Raw genomic sequence first — 19,071 nt, forward strand, 5'->3', positions numbered from 1 at the left:
AGCCTGAAGCGTGGAGAGGAAAGGCTTTTGAAATCTGAAGCACAGAGGGACTTTGGAGTTCTGGATCAGGATTCTCTTAAGGGTAACGCACAAATTCATTTGGCAGTTAGGAAGGAAAATGCAATGTTAGCATTCATTTTAAGATGGCGAGAATACAAGGGCAGAGATGCTGAGGCTGTATAAGGTTCTGGTCAGCCTGCATTTGGAATATTATGGGCAGATTTGGACCTTAATCTAAGGAAGGATGTGCATGCATTGGGTCGAGAGGAGGTTCACAAGAATGATCTCGGGGATAAAGGGCTTGTCATATAGTTGAGGATTCTGGATCTGTGCTTGACAGAGTTTTAGCAAATGAGAGGCCCAAATAGAGCAGACAGTGAAAATGTTTCACAGTGGGAAAGACTAGGTCCCAGAGGGCACAGCCTTAGAGTGAAGGAACAATCCTTTAGAACAGTGATGGGGAGGAATTTCTCTAACCAGAGGGTAGTGAAGGAGGCCTGCAGAAGGTTATGCAGGCCAAGTCTTTCACTCTATTTCTTTTTATTCATTCAAGAGATGACAGCATTTATTGCCCATCCCTAATTGCCCAGAGGGTGGTTAAGAATCAACCATATTTCTGTAGGTCTGTAGTCACCTGTAGACCAGACCAAGTAAGGATCGCAGTTTCTTTCTCTAAAAGACATAGTGAGCCAGATGGGTTTTCTCCAACAATCAGCAATGATTTCACGGTCATCACAATCTCCTAGCTCCAGATTTCTACTGGAGTCAAATTTCACCATCTGTCATTGTGGGATATGAACTCAAGTATTAAAACTTTAGCGTGGCTCTGGTTTAACAGTCCAACGATAATACCAACAGACCACTACCTTCCCTATTTAAGACAGAGTTAGATAGGCTCTTGATTAGTATAGGGATTAAAAGGAGGGAGCAAAAGAATGGGGTTGAGATATTTATCAGCCAGGATCAACAGGCAGAACAGACTCATGGGCCAAATAGCTTAATTCTGTTCCTATATCTTATGGTCTTAGGGCATAATGGACATAGGACCAAAAATTTGTTGATGAGGTGGATCTTAAGGAATGCCTGAAAAGGAGGAAAACAAGATCAAGAGGTTGAGAGGTTTGAAACTATAGAATGGTCACAGCACAGAAGATGTTTGTCTATGCTGACTCCATAATGAATTCAATGGCTGAGGATGTAGGCATAACCACAAATACAAAGTAAATAAATTTGTGGATGCGTTATAGACCAAAATTAGAGAAGCACAGATATTCAGGAGAACGGGAAGACTACAGATATAAGGGGCCAAGTCATTAAGGATTTAAAACAAGGATGAAAACTTTAAAAATCAAGTCTTTTCTGAATCTGGAGGCAATAAACATATGGATGACAGTATTAGCAGTAGAAAAGCCAAAGTGAGGAGTTAGGTGATGTTATGTAGATAGAAGTAAGTCTTAATGATGCAGAGCTACGTGTTGACAGAACATTTTGTGGCTACATATGACAATGTTGCACAATTAAACCTCAAACTAATGGGGCAGTAGATAGGGAGTAAAGTATATAGCATCACCCAAAGACAGCAGATTACTTCATTGTTTCCAATATTTAATTGGGGAAGACTTCTCCTCATCCAGTGCTACATATGAGACAAGCAATCTGACAATTTACAGAGATGCTCGTGAAATACAGAAAGATACTATCAGTGTACACATATGCAAAGGTGATACAGTTTCAGATGTTTTAGTTGAGATAGCATTCAAATGTGAATTAAAAGTAGGCCAAAGATAAATTCCTTGGGGCGGGTTGGGAGAGGAAGCATGGAGGAGGGAGAGATGGACAGCAGGTGTAACTGTGCAGAAATAGGGAGAGAAGTCAATGATCGCAATTCTTTGACTACAGTGAACTAAAACAAGAAGATTGATTAGAGCAGAGTGGTGGACGTGACCTTTATGTACTTCAGTAAGGCATTTAACAAGGTTCCCCATGGGAGACTGATTAGCAAGGTTAGATCTCATGGAATACAGGGAGAACTAGCCAACTGGATACAGAACTGGCTCAAGGGTAGAAGACAGAGGGTGGTGATGGAGGGCTGTTTTTCAGACTGGAGGCCTATGACCAGTGGAGTGCCACAAAAAGTGGTGCTGGGTCCACTACTTTTCATCATTTATATAAATTATTTGGATGCAAGCATAAGAGGTATAGTAAGTAAGTTTGCAGATGACACCAAAATTGGAGGTTACCTCAGATTACAACAGAATCTTGATCAGATGGGCCAATGGGCTGAGAAATGGGGTTTAATTTAGATAAATGCGAGGTGCTGCATTTTGGGAAAGCAAATTTTAACACGTCTTATACACTTAATGGTAAGGTCCTAGGGAGTATTGCTGAACAAAGAGATCTTGGAGTGTAGGTTCATAGTTCCTTGAAAGCAGATTCACAAGTATATAGGATAGTAAAGGTATGCTTTCCTTTATTGGTGAGATATTGAGTACAGGAGTTGGGAGGTCATGTTGCAGATGTACAGGACATTGGTTAGGCCACGTTTAGAATATTGTGTGCAACTCTGGTCTTCTTTCTATCGGAAATAGGTTGTGAAACTTGAAAGGATTCAAAAAAAATTTACAAGGATGTTGCCAGGGTTGGAGCATTTGAGCTATAGCGAGTGGTTGAATAGGCTGGGGCTGTTTTCCCTGGAGTGTCGGAGGCTGAGGGGTGACCTTACCGAGGTTTATAAAATCATGAAGGGCAAGGATAGGATAAACAGACAAAGTCTCTTCCCAGGGGTGAGAGAGTCCAGAACTAGAGGGCATAGGTTTACGGTAAGAGGGGAAAGATATAAAAGGGACCTAAGGGGCAGCTTTTTCACGCAGAGGGTGGTACATGTATGGAATGAGTTGCAAGAGGATGTGGAGGAGGCTGGTACAATTGCAACATTTAAGAGGCATTTGGATGGGTATATGAATAGGAAGGGTTTGGAGGGATATGGGCCGGGCGCTGGCAGGTGGGACTAGATTGGGTTGGGATATCTGGTCAGCATGGACGGGTTGGACCGAAGGGTCTGTTCCGTGCTGTACATCTCTATGACTATGTGACTGCAGTCCAATGGAGCTGTGGGGAGTGGAGAGATTTTGGAAAGTGATGTGATGTGATGAACTGTGTCAAAGACAGTTGGAATAGATTGCCTTTGTCACAGAAAACCTGGTTCAGGTTGGATAAATTTAATTCTGGATATCAAAGAGAACTGCTCTGCTCTTTTCTTACAGTGTAGTGAATTTTTTGTCCCACCTCAGAGGAAACACTGAAATTGTCTGTAGCATTTCCAACAATGTAACACTCTATTCAGAGACAAGAGTTCAACCATTGAAGCACAGTTACCATTGTCATTTATTTTTATTCTTAATATATTACTTGGACTCTCAATAATTTGCTCTGCTCCTATGTAAACTTATTTCCAAACTTGGGATGTGCAAATTTCTGGCCAATTAAGCATTTTCAGGTAACTAACAAATTTCTTTGAATTTGGAAGTGGCAGAGGATCCAGGAAATAATCACTATCCGTTCCAATTCATTTGCACATGTTTACACAATGAAAATTCTGTTTGTGTTCTGGGACGTGAGGAAGGACCCTTTTTTTAAAATGCAAGGAGTCGCAATGAATTGAAACCTGCTGCCACGAAGGACGTTTGATGGGGAGACAACGAATAATTTCAAAACGAAATTCATTGGCCATTTGAGTAAAATAAACTTGCAGGACCAGGTGAACGTAACTGACTGGATTGTTCCAGAGTGCCCTGCATGAACTGGACGGCCCAAATGGCCTCCCTCTCTGTCGCACATGACTACTATTACTCTCATCAGTTGCTCGTTCCTGAATTAAAGAAATTACGATTTAAGGGAATGGCCAGTATCGGGTAGCAAGTGTAAACATGAATACGGAACGAATAAACAGATGTTCTCTTTGAAGCCAATTAGAATTTTAAAAACAGATTTAAAAAGCCACAACGTGTAATTAAACACATCCCATTTTGTACAGATACGTACGAATATTAAACGGTCAGAGGAATGTATGGAAGCTGGCGATTTATATTTTAAAGGAGGCAGGTTTAGAGCAACTCTCAGGCCCAAACCTGCAGCACTATTCCCGGAGATCTAACATTAAAACACAGGAGCTGCGGGGGCAACAGAAACAGCGCCCACATCGCGCGAACACCACGTCGAACCCTCCGCTTGGGGATCACAGCCCAACCGAGGCCTGAAGAAAGGCCAAGCAGACGATCACATACTCACCGAAAGCACGCTCATCCGCATTGGGGCCTCCAGCAGACACGCCATCTTCCGCAGCAGCAGCACAGCGACCCAAGCCCCGCCCCTTCACACCGGCCTATCCCCACCGTCAGCAGCTGCCGATCCGAGCCCCGCCCCTTCACGCGGGCCTATCCCCGCCCTCAGCAGCTGCCGATCCGAGCCCCGCCCCTTCACGCGGGCCTATCCCCGCCGTCAGCAGCTGCCGAAACGAGCCCCGCCCCTTCACGCGGGCCTATCCCCGCCGTCAGCAGCTGCCGATCCGAGCCCCGCCCCTTCACACGGGCCTATCCCCGCCCTCAGCAGCTGCCTATCCGAGCCCCGCCCCTTCACACGGGCCTATCCCCGCCCTCAGCAGCTGCCTATCCGAGCCCCGCCCCTTCACGCGGACCTATCCCCGCCCTCAGCAGCTGTCTATCCCCATCCTCATTAGCTGCCCTTTCTCACGTGCCTCTGAGTTCCGCACCCTTCACACGGGCCTGGCTCGCCCCGGCCCCGCCTCGCCTCCACGTCCTGCCGATCACAGCGCCCCCCCCACATTTAACACCCCATCACACATGCCCCGCCCCCCAACTGTCGAACAGGGCTCCCTCCCTCCAGACCGGTCACAGTCACGCCCCCTTCGCACGGCCCCACCCCCTCCTGCTGACGAGCACAACCACGACCTCGGCACCAGGCAATGGCCACGTCCACTTCCACCAGACCCCAGACACTGACGACTGGATCCCGAAGCGTTTCACCAATTCACGTCCCCACCTACCAGATTCAGGCCCCACCCAGTCGGCCCTGCCCCCTCCCACCGGATCCTCCGCCACCGCGCTTGCACATCCCTTCCTCTTTAAAAATACCCGGATCCCAGCCCCGCCCCCTCCCTCCAAGCCCGCATCAGCCGGGCCCGGTTACACGTCACTGCGCAGTCGCACAACCGGCGCAGTACTCCCCACACCCGCTCAACAAAAACATACAGTGCCAGACCTTTACACGACAGACTTTTCCCGGTCAAGTGCCTGTTTATTGATTCATTTACGTTGTGTACTTTTCTTCCAAACATACCGTCGCGTTTCACCTTAATCGAAAGTGAGGCTTCCGGTTATTTGCATTTACCTTATCCATTGCCAGCAGATTCGGATGAACTGTAAGTTAAGGCTTTGAGATTACTGAACGAGCTTGTTTTTTTTTTTGTCTGTTTCGCCGATCGATTTTCGGAAGGATTTTTTTTTTTTGCTGAGTTATTTTCTCTCTCCTTCCAGTGAAAGTGTTGAATGTTGCGTTGCACCCGGTGCTGGGTTTACTTGAATGTAGGGTTAGGGAGGGAGGGAGGGGGGTGGAAAGGCGCGAGTGGCGCATGCGCGCGGCGCTCACCGGGCGGTTGGTCGCTGTGGCTGATTGAGTGCGATTGACAGCATCCGTCCGTCCGGAGAGAGAGAGAGAGAAAGGGAAAGCAGGTAGGAAGCGGCGGACCGAAGATCAGACTCGAGTCTGACTGTGCCTGCTGCTTGTCGGTGTCGGGTTGAGGGAGGAGCTGGCCTCTCCGTTCCCGCCGCCATCCCTGTCAATGGCGGTGGAGTGGACAGAATAAAGCCCATGGGGTGAGGGGCCCAGCCTCAAAGGTGATGCCCTCAGCGTTCAGGTGGCCCACTTCTATCCCCCCGCCCGCAATCTATTGGAGGGGGGGGAACTGAGGAGGTTCTGTGAAAACTGGAGAATGTGTTTTTGGTTTTAAAAACCGAAAAGATTGCTGGGTTTGGTTTCAATATTGGTCGTTATTTGGCTCTATATCGAGGAGAAAGTGAGGGCTGCAGATGCTGGAGATCAGAGCCGAAATGTGTTGCTGGAAAAGCGCAGGTCAGGCAGCATCCAGGGAACAGGAGAATCGACGTTTCGGGCATGAGCCCTTCTTCAGGAACGTCGATTCTCCTGTTCCCTGGATGCTGCCTGACCTGCTGCGCTTTTCCAGCAACACATTTTCAGCATTTAGCTCTATATCTCCTTGTAAATCTCCTGAAAGCTCCCTGATATTTACAGGCCTGAAAATAATTATGCACACATACCGGTGTTTGTCTTGTCACCTGTCTCATTGATTTCTGGTCATAAATCTATGGTTCCGATCATAAATCTGACTCGATTTCACAAGTCAGCTGGGCAGTGATGGTATTTTATTGTATTACGTGTCTGTCCACAGAAGTTTTACTAAAGGTATTCTAGAGATGATGAACCCCAGTGACCCTTTTATGTTTTTGAGTGAAATGTTGCTGGTCAATAATTTGAATCGTTTCAAATGTTTTAAAGGATCAAAAATGTTGTACTAATTCCTGCATTTATTGTGTATTTTTTGTTTGGAAAGTAAGGAAAGGAAATTTAATTTCACAGAAAATTCTCCCATCCTGTTTGCTCTAACAATAACCTTAGACCATTGAATGAACCTCAGGGTGCACGATTTTTTCCATCTGCCACTGACTTTTTTTTTCTCCAATAGATTCTCTAGCTTTTAGTCACTCTTGAAAGCCTTTATTAAATTCAACTGATGATTCATCTGGTGTACCTCTGAGGTGGACATAGACAAAAGCTGTTCGCTTAACTCTGTAGGTTATTTGATGCATTGGGTCCTGTGGGTTAGGGATAAATAGTTGGCTAGAGTCCTTGATCTTGATTGAAAGTTTGTATGCATAAGTACCAACGATTAATAATTAGGCTGGATCGTGAATCCCAACTCGGTCAAATTGCAAATATTTGCAGCTGTGATTTACCTGATTACTTGCTATATCTGCATAATATTTGACAGCAATAATTTCCCACGGAATTGCTTATGATCGTGCTGTTAGTGGGGGATGCTGGAGATTTTTAAAAAACAATTGAAAAGAATATATTTGCCTGTATCTCAATTGTTAGAATTTGATCAGAGTTATATCCAGACTTAACATATTTGATAACATCCAAATGATTCATTTCATCTCCGGTTCCTTGTCACGAATAACATGGAGTAACAGTTGGAAATTGCTCACCCAACCATGTTCAAATAGCAGGTTTTGAACGTAAAGCTGGAGTTCTATTGCACTTAATGTTTAATATTAACACTTTTATAGTGGGATTTTCTGGACACAACGGTAAAGTTTTTGCTCAGTTCCTCTAAAGCTTGTTGGATATAATTATTTCTCCACTTTGCATCTTTTTACCTCTAAAGTTTGAGGTTTGTGAGTTGACTGTCTGAGTGGGACATAATCCCTTACTTGTGATGATTCCTTGTTATTGGCTGTCAGGAGTTGGTTAGTTAATTTGGCTGAATGGCTGGCTTGTAATGCAGAATGATGCTAACAGCATTCAACAGTTCAATTTCTGTACTAGCTGAGATCACCGTGAATGTCCCCTTTCTTAACCTTGCTGCAGTGTGATTACCCTCCAATTAACTCACTATCCGTTCTCTCCCTCTAATGGGAGAGCAGCCCTGTAGTCCTCTCGGACTATGGTGACTTTACCTTTACTGTCTGTCAAACAGTCATGTTCATCTTGTGATGAACTACACAAAGTATAATTCTGTTTTAAACATTATAACTGCCTTTCAGAAGTATGCCTATGAAGTATGGATTAATAAATTTGGTACAGATGTTGATATGCTTTGTGAGTGACTTGGATTTAGAATCTTAAGCTTGGATCTAAAATACATATAATGAGAATTAGTTTAAACTAAATACTGCCATTTGCAGATGCAATTTGTATTATTCAGATTGTCATGCTTTGAAATGTGGTTAAATGAATAAGAATTTAAACTCTTTCAACCAAATTCTTGTTTGATAGGATTAAGTTTTTAGCATCCTTAATTCATTAACTTCTTATTGTTATTTGATACAAAATATAATCAAACTGCATATTGTATTGTTTATGATTTGTAGGATTAGGTATGTTTTGCTATTTTATCATCGTGGTGAGTTATTAAACTGATAGTGATGATTAAAAATGTTTTAATGGTTTGATCAGAATACAGGCCTAATAGGACATTGACAGTTATACATATTTCACTGCCTGAATTTAAGGAGTCATACTTTAACTATCAATTCCATTGTCAAATGGTCTTTGAAAATTCAATTAAATGTACATTTTTTTGAGTGTCTGTCTTGACTATTTAACAGCCTGCAAGAAAGAAAACAGCTGTATTTTATGTATATCTGTAAATTTAATTTTAATAATTAATAAATATTGCCCTTTCTTTAATTTCAGAATCTATGGTAGTTTAATTGGGTCAGTACACTGAGACATGAGCGTGTAAATAGGGCCCAGGAAGGGAGATTGCTCCTAAAGGCACCCAGCTCATTGGAACTTGTAGTGCAAGCTATTGCACACTGTTACAATGAAGGTAGCAGTAGAAGGTTGCTGCCATGGTGAACTGGACAAAATCTATGAGAGTATTCAGTTTTTGGAGAAAAAGGACAATGTTAAGGTGGACCTCTTGTTATGCTGTGGAGATTTTCAAGCAGTCAGGAATGAAGCTGACATGATTTGCATGGCTGTACCCGTTAAATACAGACAAATGCAAACTTTCTACAAGTAAGTAGGTGTTCAAGGTTGTTCTTTTTTCATATCTCCTCGTTACTTTGTCCTTTTTTGAAATTAAGCATTCATTTTTGTTTATAATATTGAATCTCACAAATAAGTTATTGTACTCAAATGCTTGCAATATTAAGCATTTGCAATTTTGTTCATAATGTAAAATATCTTCTAAAATTTCCATGTAGAGATTTTTTTACCTAATGAAAAGTACACACCAGTAAATTGTAATTTAACTTTTGTCTCAAGATGAACTATTTATGAACTTAAATGGTATTTATTGAATTGTTACATATAGATACTACTCTGGAGAAAAGAAAGCCCCTATTCTCACGATCTTCATAGGAGGCAATCACGAAGCCTCTAATTACTTACAGGAGTTGCCTTATGGAGGATGGGTGGCACCAAACATTTACTACCTAGGTATTAAACCTCTTCTTACATTTTTATGCAGTAAGTCAGTATGTATTACAATGCCAGGTTTCGAGCTCAATGTGTTATCTGATAACAGAATTAATTTTGATAAAGACATTTGATTATATATTTTATTTGGAAAGATGGAAGCAAGTCTTTCAGAATTAGTAAATCAGTATAAAATCATGTCTCAGTTTTAAAGTTGTCTATTTATCTATTGGTCATGCTGAAAACTTTATAGTCTCGATGTATCTTTGAAATGGTGTTCAATACATATCTTGAAAATAAGATTTAAAATTGGCTGTAAGGAGTTAGTCAGAAATTCAGGGTTATTGTGCATGTGATAAATGGGAAACTGAGGAAGAAAGACAGCAAGGTTTGCGTCATCTAGCATATGACAGGTTATGCAGAATCAATGAGAATAGTTTCTCTTGCCTTATATTTGTAAATGATTCTACTTAGTGAGAAAGAATTTAAATGGTAACACAGCAACAACTTAAGATAATGGCTGAGTTTTTTAAAAATAACATAAGTGCTAGAGAGTGTGGTGGTTTGTTGCATGTAAGTTTATTCAGAATGTGTATGTTAGAGTAACATGTTGTTTCTTTCTAGGGTATGCTGGCGTGGTAAATTATCGTGGCATACGCATCGGAGGGGTCTCTGGTATTTTTAAGCCACATGACTACAAAAAAGGTAACTTAATGTAGCTTAGCCATGTTCAAATTCCCAAGACGTAAATTCCAAATGAAAATTACCATAATTCTGATTTTTCTCAAAACAAATGTCTGAAAGCTCAACTAAAAGTTGAAACTATAGATTCAAAAATAATGTATGTTGTTTGATTTTATTGTTGGGAATATTAATCTAATGAACAAAAAGCAAATTTGATTGAAAATTGATATTTCAGTTCCAAATTTTCAATTCACAGTGTCAATTTTGATTAATATGAGGAAAAAGAATTATGAAGTTTCTTTGAAATATATCCTGAGGAATTATTTCAGTTTGGTGAACATTTTGGGTTTTAGTGGTACATAATAAGGAAAAATTTACACTGAACCGCTATCACCTACCACTTTTTTCTTTTATGGTTTTCAGGCCATTTTGAATATCCACCATATAATCAGCAGACAATGCGGAGTGCATATCACGTCAGAAATATTGAAGTGTTCAAGTTGAAGCAGGTTAGAAGAATTAGTGCTGTCCATTTCATTCTTAGTGCCATGTATTTTGGAGATTTGATCTGGTTGGTTGGTTGGTTACAATGCTTTTCACTTACTCCAAGTTTAACTATTGTGTTTTCTACATTAAACAAATTGTAATAAAGAACAGGAAACATGTAAAGATATGGTCTAAATTGGGATGTCAGTTGATGATTGCAATGTTCAGCGCCAATCACAAATCCTCAGCCATTGAAGCAGTCCATGCCCATAATGCAGTAACACTAATGTTATGTGCCACACGAGTGCCAGACAATGACTATCTTCTCTTGATATTAATGTCACTATCTTTATTGTATCCTCCAATGTCAACATCCTGAGGATTATCATTGGGCAGAAATTTAAATACACAAGTCAGATAAATAACATGGCTGTAAGAGCACATCAAAAGTTGAATTCTGTGCTGAGTAGCTTCCCTTCTGATTCTCCAAAGGCTGCCTGCTGTCTACAGCACACACAGCGGGAGTGTAATGGAATAGGTGTTTCAACAACCCTGTAAGCGCAACGTGATCTAAGTTAAAGCAGCCTATTTGATCAACATTTTGTCCATCATTAAAAAGCTACACTCCCTTTACCTCTGTTACGTAGTCATAACTGTGTATGATACAATACACTATGCACTACAGTAACTCACCAAGCCATATTTGATGGGAAGTACCTTTCAATCCAGGACTTATCTTCAAAACCACCATCCCCCATCATCACATGAAGTGAGCCTGCTCAAATAGTAAAGCTAAATCCTTCTTGTAGATAATGGCTTTTGTTGGAGGAACAGCTTATGACCCTTATTGATTCTGATATAATTGAGGAATAAATTATCCTGGATATGCTGTTAGAAGCCATTTCTTTATCTTAAGGATCAATAGATGAAAGTGTTCTATTCACCCTCTACAGCTAGAGTTAATTTGTTTGGAAGATTATTTAATGACAGAATTAAAACCGCAAAAGTCAAAGTTGTGTATTTTACGTCAAGTCTGCTTTGGCATTCAACACGATCATGATTGATCAAACACTTCAAACCTTTCACCCACGTTCTCCACATAACCCTTTATTCCATCGATAACCAAACATTTATTCATCTTTACTTTAAATATATTCAAAGATTAAGCTTCCCCAGCACTTTGAGATAAAGAATTCCAATGTTTCATAACTCTCATCTCAGTCTAAATGCCGTATTTTTAAGTTGTACCCCCGGCTTTAAGCTCCCCAATCAGGGGATGCACATTGCATCTCCCCTATCTATCTCAGTATTTTGTAGGTTTTGATGAGATCACCCCTCATTCTTTGATAGTCCAGAGAGTATAGGCCAATGCTGTCTAATCTCTTTAGATGTCAGACCTCTCATCCTGGGAGAAGTTTGTTCCAAATCCTTCTATGGTGGTAATATCTTATGAGATAGAGACAAAAACTGAGTTCAATATTCCAGGTGCAGTCTAACTAGCGACTTGACAATTGAAGCAAGACCTCATCTTTAATCCCCTTGCAATAAAGGCTAACATTCCATTAGCCTTTTCTGATAGGTTGCTGTACCTGCATAATAGCATTCAATGACTTATTGACAGGGATGGCCAAGTCTTTTACACATCATAGCTTTCTGACCTGTCACCATTTTAAAAAATACTGTGCACATCTGTTCTTCCTCTGACTTGATAACCTCACATTTTTCCACATTATATTATCTGCTATTTCATACCCAAATCACTTAACTTTTCCAAATCCTCATAAAAACATTTAATCCTTGTAACACACAGTTCTGCTTAACTTTGTATCATCCGCAAACTTGGAAATATTACATTTCATCCCCACATTCAATCATTGGTGTATATTGTGAACAACTGAGGCCCCAAGTACTGTAGTGGCAGTTGCTGGCCTATTTAACTAAAAGCAATGCATCTAACACGTTGTAGTCAATGGTTTTCTTCAAGTACTTGATCATTATTATTCCTTTTTATTCTTTATTTTCAGTTAAAACAACATATGGACATCTTCCTGTCACATGATTGGCCACAAGGTATCTATCACTATGGTAACAAAAAACAACTGCTTAAGAAAAAAGCTTTCCTCCGCCCAGAAGTTGAATCTAATACCTTGGGCAGTCCTGCAGCCACAGAGCTTCTGCAGCACCTCAAACCTTCTTATTGGTTTGCAGCACATCTACATGTGAAGTTTGCAGCTTTAATGCAGCATCCGGTAAGATGAGAATGGAAGAAAAGCAAACTTGCATCTTTACTTTGTATTTTACTTGCATTTTATAGAAATTAATTATACTTGAGTAATTTGTAGTTCACCTATTTCTAACAATATTTTTACAGAAACTTCTATCATGAGTGAACCAGGTATGTTTTGTTTATAATGTCAATCTGAGAAGAAAGCTCGCTGATCTGACTCTTGTGATTCTAGGTCACAAGTGCATTTGTTTCCTAGTTTCCCTCTGAAATGTCCTGGCAAGACACTACTAACAATTCAAGACTGTAGCCTACAACGGCCACATCAGGACAACCAGGAATGGAGAACTAATGGCAGTCTTGTCAATATCACTTACATTCAGAGAATTAAATTTTTAATTATTATTTGGGCTAAGACTCTGATGAATGAAGAAATTATTTGTTAGTTACAAGTGTATTTTTACCCAAGTTAACATTTAGCAGGTTTATTCAAATTGTTTTCTATTTTCTTCCAGAAATGTGATGGTGAGCAGCTACCTAAAGCAACAAAATTTTTAGCTCTGGATAAATGTCTACCTCACAGAGACTTTCTGCAGGTATTAAAAGTTACTGATATCGTTTTGATTAAAAATATATATAAATAAATACTCATACTATTTTCTACCTAAAAACAGGTCATTCTACTAGAACACATGTTTCATTCACACAAATTTGCTATAATGCAATTAACGAATTGAGGACACTATTTCGATAGCACAAACTTTTAAAACTTGTGTTGGCTGGAACACAAATTATCACCCACAGTTTAAGCACCGTTTCTAAAGCACGATTTTTTTTAACAGTCGTCGCACAAGAATGCAACCATCATAGAAGAACAATCTATAGTAAATTCACATGTTTGTTAATGTGTCATTCAGTGATATATCTGAGAGAAAATACAGTGGTTATCAAAGTAAATTGGGTTTGCCGAACAATTGAATATAGTATATTCATGTCGACATACACTGAAGTATCTGGAATTCCCTTTTGGAATCTTGTATGCAGGTTGCATGACAATTCGAGATGCTTGGGATAATGGAAACTTATCTGGTGTCATTGTTGGAAGGGAATAATGGGTCAGGAGCTACTAAAGCTAGTTCAAGGCTTACCTTATCAATAAAGGCAGAATCACCCAACACAGCCTGACATACTGATCCTGGCTGCTCATTTCTAAAACGCACGTTCATCTTTTGGTAGTGACCACTCAAGTTCTTCCAGCCACCCCTAGTATTTTTCAAGCAACTGACAGATTCAGCAAACCAGCATCCCCATTCCCTGTCACGCTGGACACTATAGGAATAAAAATATCAATTTTAGATCATTTTCTTTAATTGTTTTGCCTCTTAACATTCTACATATATCTAACTGTACCATAGCTTACAGTTTTGCTGAATTTAATTTGCATTTTTAATCCTGTTTTCTCTCCCCTTCTGACTGTAGATTGTTGAAATAGAACATGACCCAAATGCTTCTGAACATTTAGAGTATGATTCCGAATGGCTGGCCATTCTAAAAGCAACAAATGATTTAATTAATGTTACACCTAAATCATGGAACATGCCAGAAAATAACAGTCTCTATGCAAAGTAAGTCTAACCTAGTTATATTGAATTGTGCATTGTTTTACAATAAGCTGAATATTTTGGAAAAACTAGATATGAAAACTACAGATTTAAAACTGAAAATGCATGTTTCATTGCATGCTAGAATAAAGTATTTTATCATATTGTGCAAAAGCAAAGAAGTTGTGTTGAACCTTTGAAACATTTGTTTCGTCTCCACGAGAATATTATATCTGTTCTAAGCCCCACACTTAAAGGTTGATAAAGGCTTTAGAGAGGGTGCAGGAGAGATTCACAATAATTTCGATGAGGAGACTCTATTCTTGTGATCTGTATGTCCTTGCTTACTATGATCTGCCTGTATTGCTCGCAAACAAAGCTTTTCACTGTACTTAAGTACATGTGACAATAAATCAAATCAAATCAGCTAGAAGGATGGGTTGGAGAAGCTGGGGTTATTCTAAAAGAGAATGTTGAGAGAAGATCTAATAGAAATGCTCAAAATAATGAGAACTATAGGCACACTGAATTAAAGGCTGTCAATAGAAAAGATTTTATGCTGTATATTAGGATCTGAAATACCTAATGCTATGATTCTGTTATTCTGGTATTTTCTTGTGTTATCTATAAACCATTATAGTGATCATTTCTCTTTAATGCAGGTGGGACTATAGTGTGTCTGAAGATGACATTAAAGAACTATTGGAAGAGCAAGCTAATAACCTCCAGATCCCCTGTAACTTTAGCCAGGTAGCACCTGTCTATGATCCAGCACATCCACAGAGATCTAGAGAACCTGTCCATGTGATTAATCCACAGACAACTGAGTTCTGTGCCACCTTTGGCCTCACAGATCTGAATGCCAAGGTGAAACAGATGGAAAGTGAGGGTCTTATGGAGGAAGAGGATGAAATGGATGGTGCAGATAACCCAGAGGAGCCCAGTTTTTATACTACAGACACTTCTGGACTTTCCTCCTCTATAAATCCAGATGAAATCACACTTGATGATGATGACGACGATGATGATAATGGGGAGCTGAGTGCACATAGCATAGAACCATTACCAGATAATCCCTTTACAGACTCATCAGCGAATTTCTCTGATGTGAGAGATCTCCCTGATTCTATGGTTGTATCATCTGATGAGACACAAGACTCTGCAAATGAGGAATTGGACAAGTCTGGAGACAGCAGCATGACTGAGGGAGAAGGAAAGACGACACGCACAAAGGCTGTGAAACGAATTAGCAACGAGCATGAGAATGGAAGCAGTGGAATAAAATTAATTAAGAGGCGCAACCAGAGCATCTATCATACACAGGGTAATGAGAATGAAGATATTGAATGATTATAAATATTAACGGGATATTGAACTTCAGGAGAAGCTGTAGCTTCTGTGCACAATTGAGTTTTTAAGATTGTATTTCAAGTCATTGCTAGCAAACAACATTAGTTTTCTGTTTTAAAAGCTGGACTTAACTCAGCAAACTTTATATCCCGAATGGACATGTTATAGTGTTGAAACACACTTAATAAATGTATTTTTACATCATGAATAAATTTTCTGCATATATTGGTTCTCCAGACTTGGTCCAGGTAATGAATAGTGAAATAGCTAAATCATTTGTGTTTGTGTGACACATGATACCCTTTAAAAATGCTGAGTTGATGATCCATGTCACCCTCATTCTGAGGTCCTCACCATCATACATTCTAGCCTTTAGTCAATTTGATTCACTCCCTGTGAGATCAAGAAACAGCTAGAGGTCTATGGGCCCTGACGACATTCCAGCAATAGTACAGAAGACTTGTGCTTTTACTCACCACACCCTCTAGCCAGGCTATTCCAGTACAGCAACTACACTGGAATTTATCTGGAAAATTGTCCACAAAAGACTGGCCAATCAGACTGATGAACATTGTCATTGGCAGTGCTATCAACAATAAGCTGCTCATTGACACTCAGTTTGGGTTCTGTCAACCTCTGACTTCGTTAGTGTGTGATGGTACTTTCCATTTGCATGGATGAGTGCAGCTTCAAGATTGCTCAAGCTCAACATCATCCAGGACAAAAGTGATTTTCCACCATCTCTTTCCTCCCACCCTCACCTCCATTGACAGTCAGTCAGTTTTGCTATTTTTAAGTTCACTTCTGATTTCTTAGTTTTGTTCATTATTATGGACACGAAATTACAGCATTTTCAAAAAGATTCCCCTTTATTCCAGAGTGATTAGGAGTAGATAGTTTCAGCTGATTGGAAATTGAGAGGCACTCCTGAACTGAGAGGAGATGATCCAACTTCGAAAAGACCAGAGAATAAATCCAGCACTGGATTGCAGTACACAACTCCGTGTCACGTCATAATTGAATCTGATCATAGTTACTGTCTTGTAATGAGGCCTTGCTACAAAGTATTCATGATGCATTTTTTTAAAAATAAAGTTATACTTTACTATTGCTTGTGAGAGACAATGTTCGATTAAAATGCAAATACCATTCATCTCTGAATTCAGAACACAATTACTACTTCAGACCATAGATCACAAAATATTGGAGCAGAATTAGGCCATTTGGTCCATCCTGTGCACTCTGACATTCGATCACAGCTGAGATGTTTCTCCACCTCATTCACCAGTCTTCTACCTGTAACTGTTGATCCTTTTACTAATCAAGAACCTATCTCTGCCTTAAAGACCCTCAAAGACTTGAGTTTAATAGATTCTCTGCCCTCTGGCTGAACAAATTCATCCTCCTCTCCAGGTTGCCCCCTCACTCTTTGCCTCTCTCACTAGTGGAAACATCTCCATCTTCACTCTATCAAGGCCTCTCCGTATTTAGGTTTCACCATACCCCATTGAGCACAGAACCAGAATCCTCAAACACTCATGACATCCTTCAACGTGGGTCCAATACTGCTTACAATATTCCAGACTCTTTATACAGTTTCAATACTACATTCTGCTCATATTTTAGTCCTCTCAAAATTAAACATTACATTTGCCTTCCTTCCTGCCAATGGAGCCTGCATGTTAACCTTCAGAGAATCCTGAACTAGAACTCCCAAGCACTTTTGTGGTTTCAGTTTTCACTTAGAAAATAGTCTACACCTCTATTCTTCCTACCAAAGTGCATAACCTCACACTTTCCTATGTTATTACTTCTTTGCCCACTCTTCGAGCCTGTCCAAGTCTTCTGCTGCCTCTCTGCTTTCTCAACACCACTTGTCCCTCCACCTATCTTTGTGTCACCCGCAAACCTGGCAGCAAGACCCCAGTTCCTTCAGCAGTAAGTTGTTGGTTTGTAATCAACAAATTATGCCCAATCGGTTAATTTCTGGTCCATTTATCAAGGAACTTATTGATTGTGTCCACTGATGAGCACAAAACCATGGCAAACAAAAATTTAAGACTTTGAGCTCTGAAGAAAAATCTCACTAGCAAGGTGTTAATCCAAAACACCTTGTATGTGACTTTCTAACCACAAGGAAGAGATTAATTTATAAAACATATCCAATTGTCTAATGTGATCAGTGAATGAGATTCCAAACACAATCTGGACTCTTCAAATGGGTCGTACTCGCCTAAACTGTTAAATTTGCCTACTTTCATCACAACTTGTTCTTGACCAACTCTCAACAGTCATACATTTTTTTTTAAAAAGGCCTTTAAATCAAAATAACGTGCCACCTCTTTCACAATAATTAGCTTTCTCAATTCATTCCAATATATGTCTAACACACTAAGGGAATAAATGCTGTTTAAAATCAAAACTAATGTGGTGAAAAACTTAATATACTGCATGTGAACAAATTTCAGTAATTGGTCAACAACTTGAAATGCTGACTGTTCCTCTTTCCATTGATGCTGCCAGACATCTTGTTTTTATTTCAGATTTCCTGTATCAGCAGCATTTTGATTTAGAGTTTAGTATGTGTTATTCCTCCATATCTCTATTCTGTGCTCTATGATCATAAAGTTGTAACAACCGCCTTCCTATTATGTGCACAAACATATACAGAATGTCTTTGCAAATGATTTATCTAACTTAAAAATCATAGGCAACAATGTAAAATGCAATGAATGAGCTAGTGACTTAAGTATGTTTTGGATTAATGAAACAGTATATGCCTCATTCTTTGCTCCTCAGTTAAAACATCAACAGAATCTGTATACAATGCTGAAACTTTAGAACACGTTTGCATCTCTTTTTTAATTTACAATATTCCAGTCAATGAGTGGTACAAGACCTAGCTCATCACTTTTCAGGGCAATGTGCCTCATACTAACCTCAACACTGGGACTGGTGATCTTGCAAACCACTCTACTTCTCTAGTTGAGTGGACTTTTCAAACTAAAAGGGCAAAATGTGGGGAAAACGCAACAGAGGAAGGAATTAATGTGAGAAATTACAGCAAGGGATGTAGAATGCAAATTGACGAGCAAAGCAGCAGATACAACTTAAAGAGGTTTATAAAATCATAAAGGGGCATAGATAAGGTGAATTACAAATGTATTTTCCCGAAGGTGGGAAGTTCAAAACTTTTAAAGGTGAGAGAAGAGAGATTTAGAAAGACATGAGGGGCAAACTTAGAGAGTGGTTCATGTGTGGAATGAACTGCTAGAAAAGTGTTGAATGCAGGTACAGTTACAACATTTAAGAGACATTCGGATAAGTACATAAATAGTAAAGATGTGGAGGGATATGGGCCAAGTGCAAGCAGACGGCATTGGTTTAGTTTGGGAATGTGTTTGGCATGGAATACTTGGACCGAAGGGTATGTTTCCACTCTACAGCTAAACTTAAGGCACTGTATTTGAATACAGTTCAAAA

The 19,071-nt window shown here is 39.9% G+C and overlaps 1 protein-coding gene across 3 annotated transcripts; it reads left to right on the forward strand.

Annotated features, from left to right (window-relative positions):
* Positions 1-4,947: 4,947 nt before the first annotated feature.
* Positions 4,948-15,796, forward strand: dbr1 (debranching RNA lariats 1). Of its 3 annotated transcripts, none has more exons than XM_043685512.1 (9): positions 4,948-5,437; positions 8,515-8,841; positions 9,140-9,264; positions 9,868-9,948; positions 10,351-10,436; positions 12,438-12,662; positions 13,153-13,233; positions 14,117-14,262; positions 14,901-15,796. In XM_043685512.1, the coding sequence occupies exons 2-9, from the start codon at positions 8,645-8,647 to the stop codon at positions 15,586-15,588; spliced, it is 1,629 nt and encodes a 542-aa protein (XP_043541447.1). In that variant the 5' UTR covers positions 4,948-5,437; positions 8,515-8,644; the 3' UTR covers positions 15,589-15,796. The 3 variants fall into 3 exon arrangements, with proteins under 3 accessions (XP_043541447.1, XP_043541448.1, XP_043541450.1); XM_043685513.1 differs by lacking the exon at positions 4,948-5,437 and adding an exon at positions 5,653-5,747; XM_043685515.1 differs by lacking the exon at positions 4,948-5,437 and adding an exon at positions 5,777-5,912.
* Positions 15,797-19,071: the final 3,275 nt, after the last annotated feature.

This window comes from Chiloscyllium plagiosum, unplaced genomic scaffold (genome assembly GCF_004010195.1).
Source record: "Chiloscyllium plagiosum isolate BGI_BamShark_2017 unplaced genomic scaffold, ASM401019v2 scaf_11311, whole genome shotgun sequence".
Classification (NCBI taxonomy): Eukaryota; Metazoa; Chordata; class Chondrichthyes; order Orectolobiformes; family Hemiscylliidae; genus Chiloscyllium; species Chiloscyllium plagiosum.

Excerpts from the sequence above, each read along its gene's own strand:
- dbr1 (XM_043685512.1), top strand. The coding sequence starts at position 8,645 with ATGAAGGTAGCAGTAGAAGGTTGCTGCCATGGTGAACTGGACAAAATC. Across the intron at positions 8,842-9,139 it reads CAAATGCAAACTTTCTACAA|ATACTACTCTGGAGAAAAGA; the intron begins GTAAGTAGGTGT and ends TGTTACATATAG. Across the intron at positions 9,949-10,350 it reads GCCACATGACTACAAAAAAG|GCCATTTTGAATATCCACCA; the intron begins GTAACTTAATGT and ends TATGGTTTTCAG.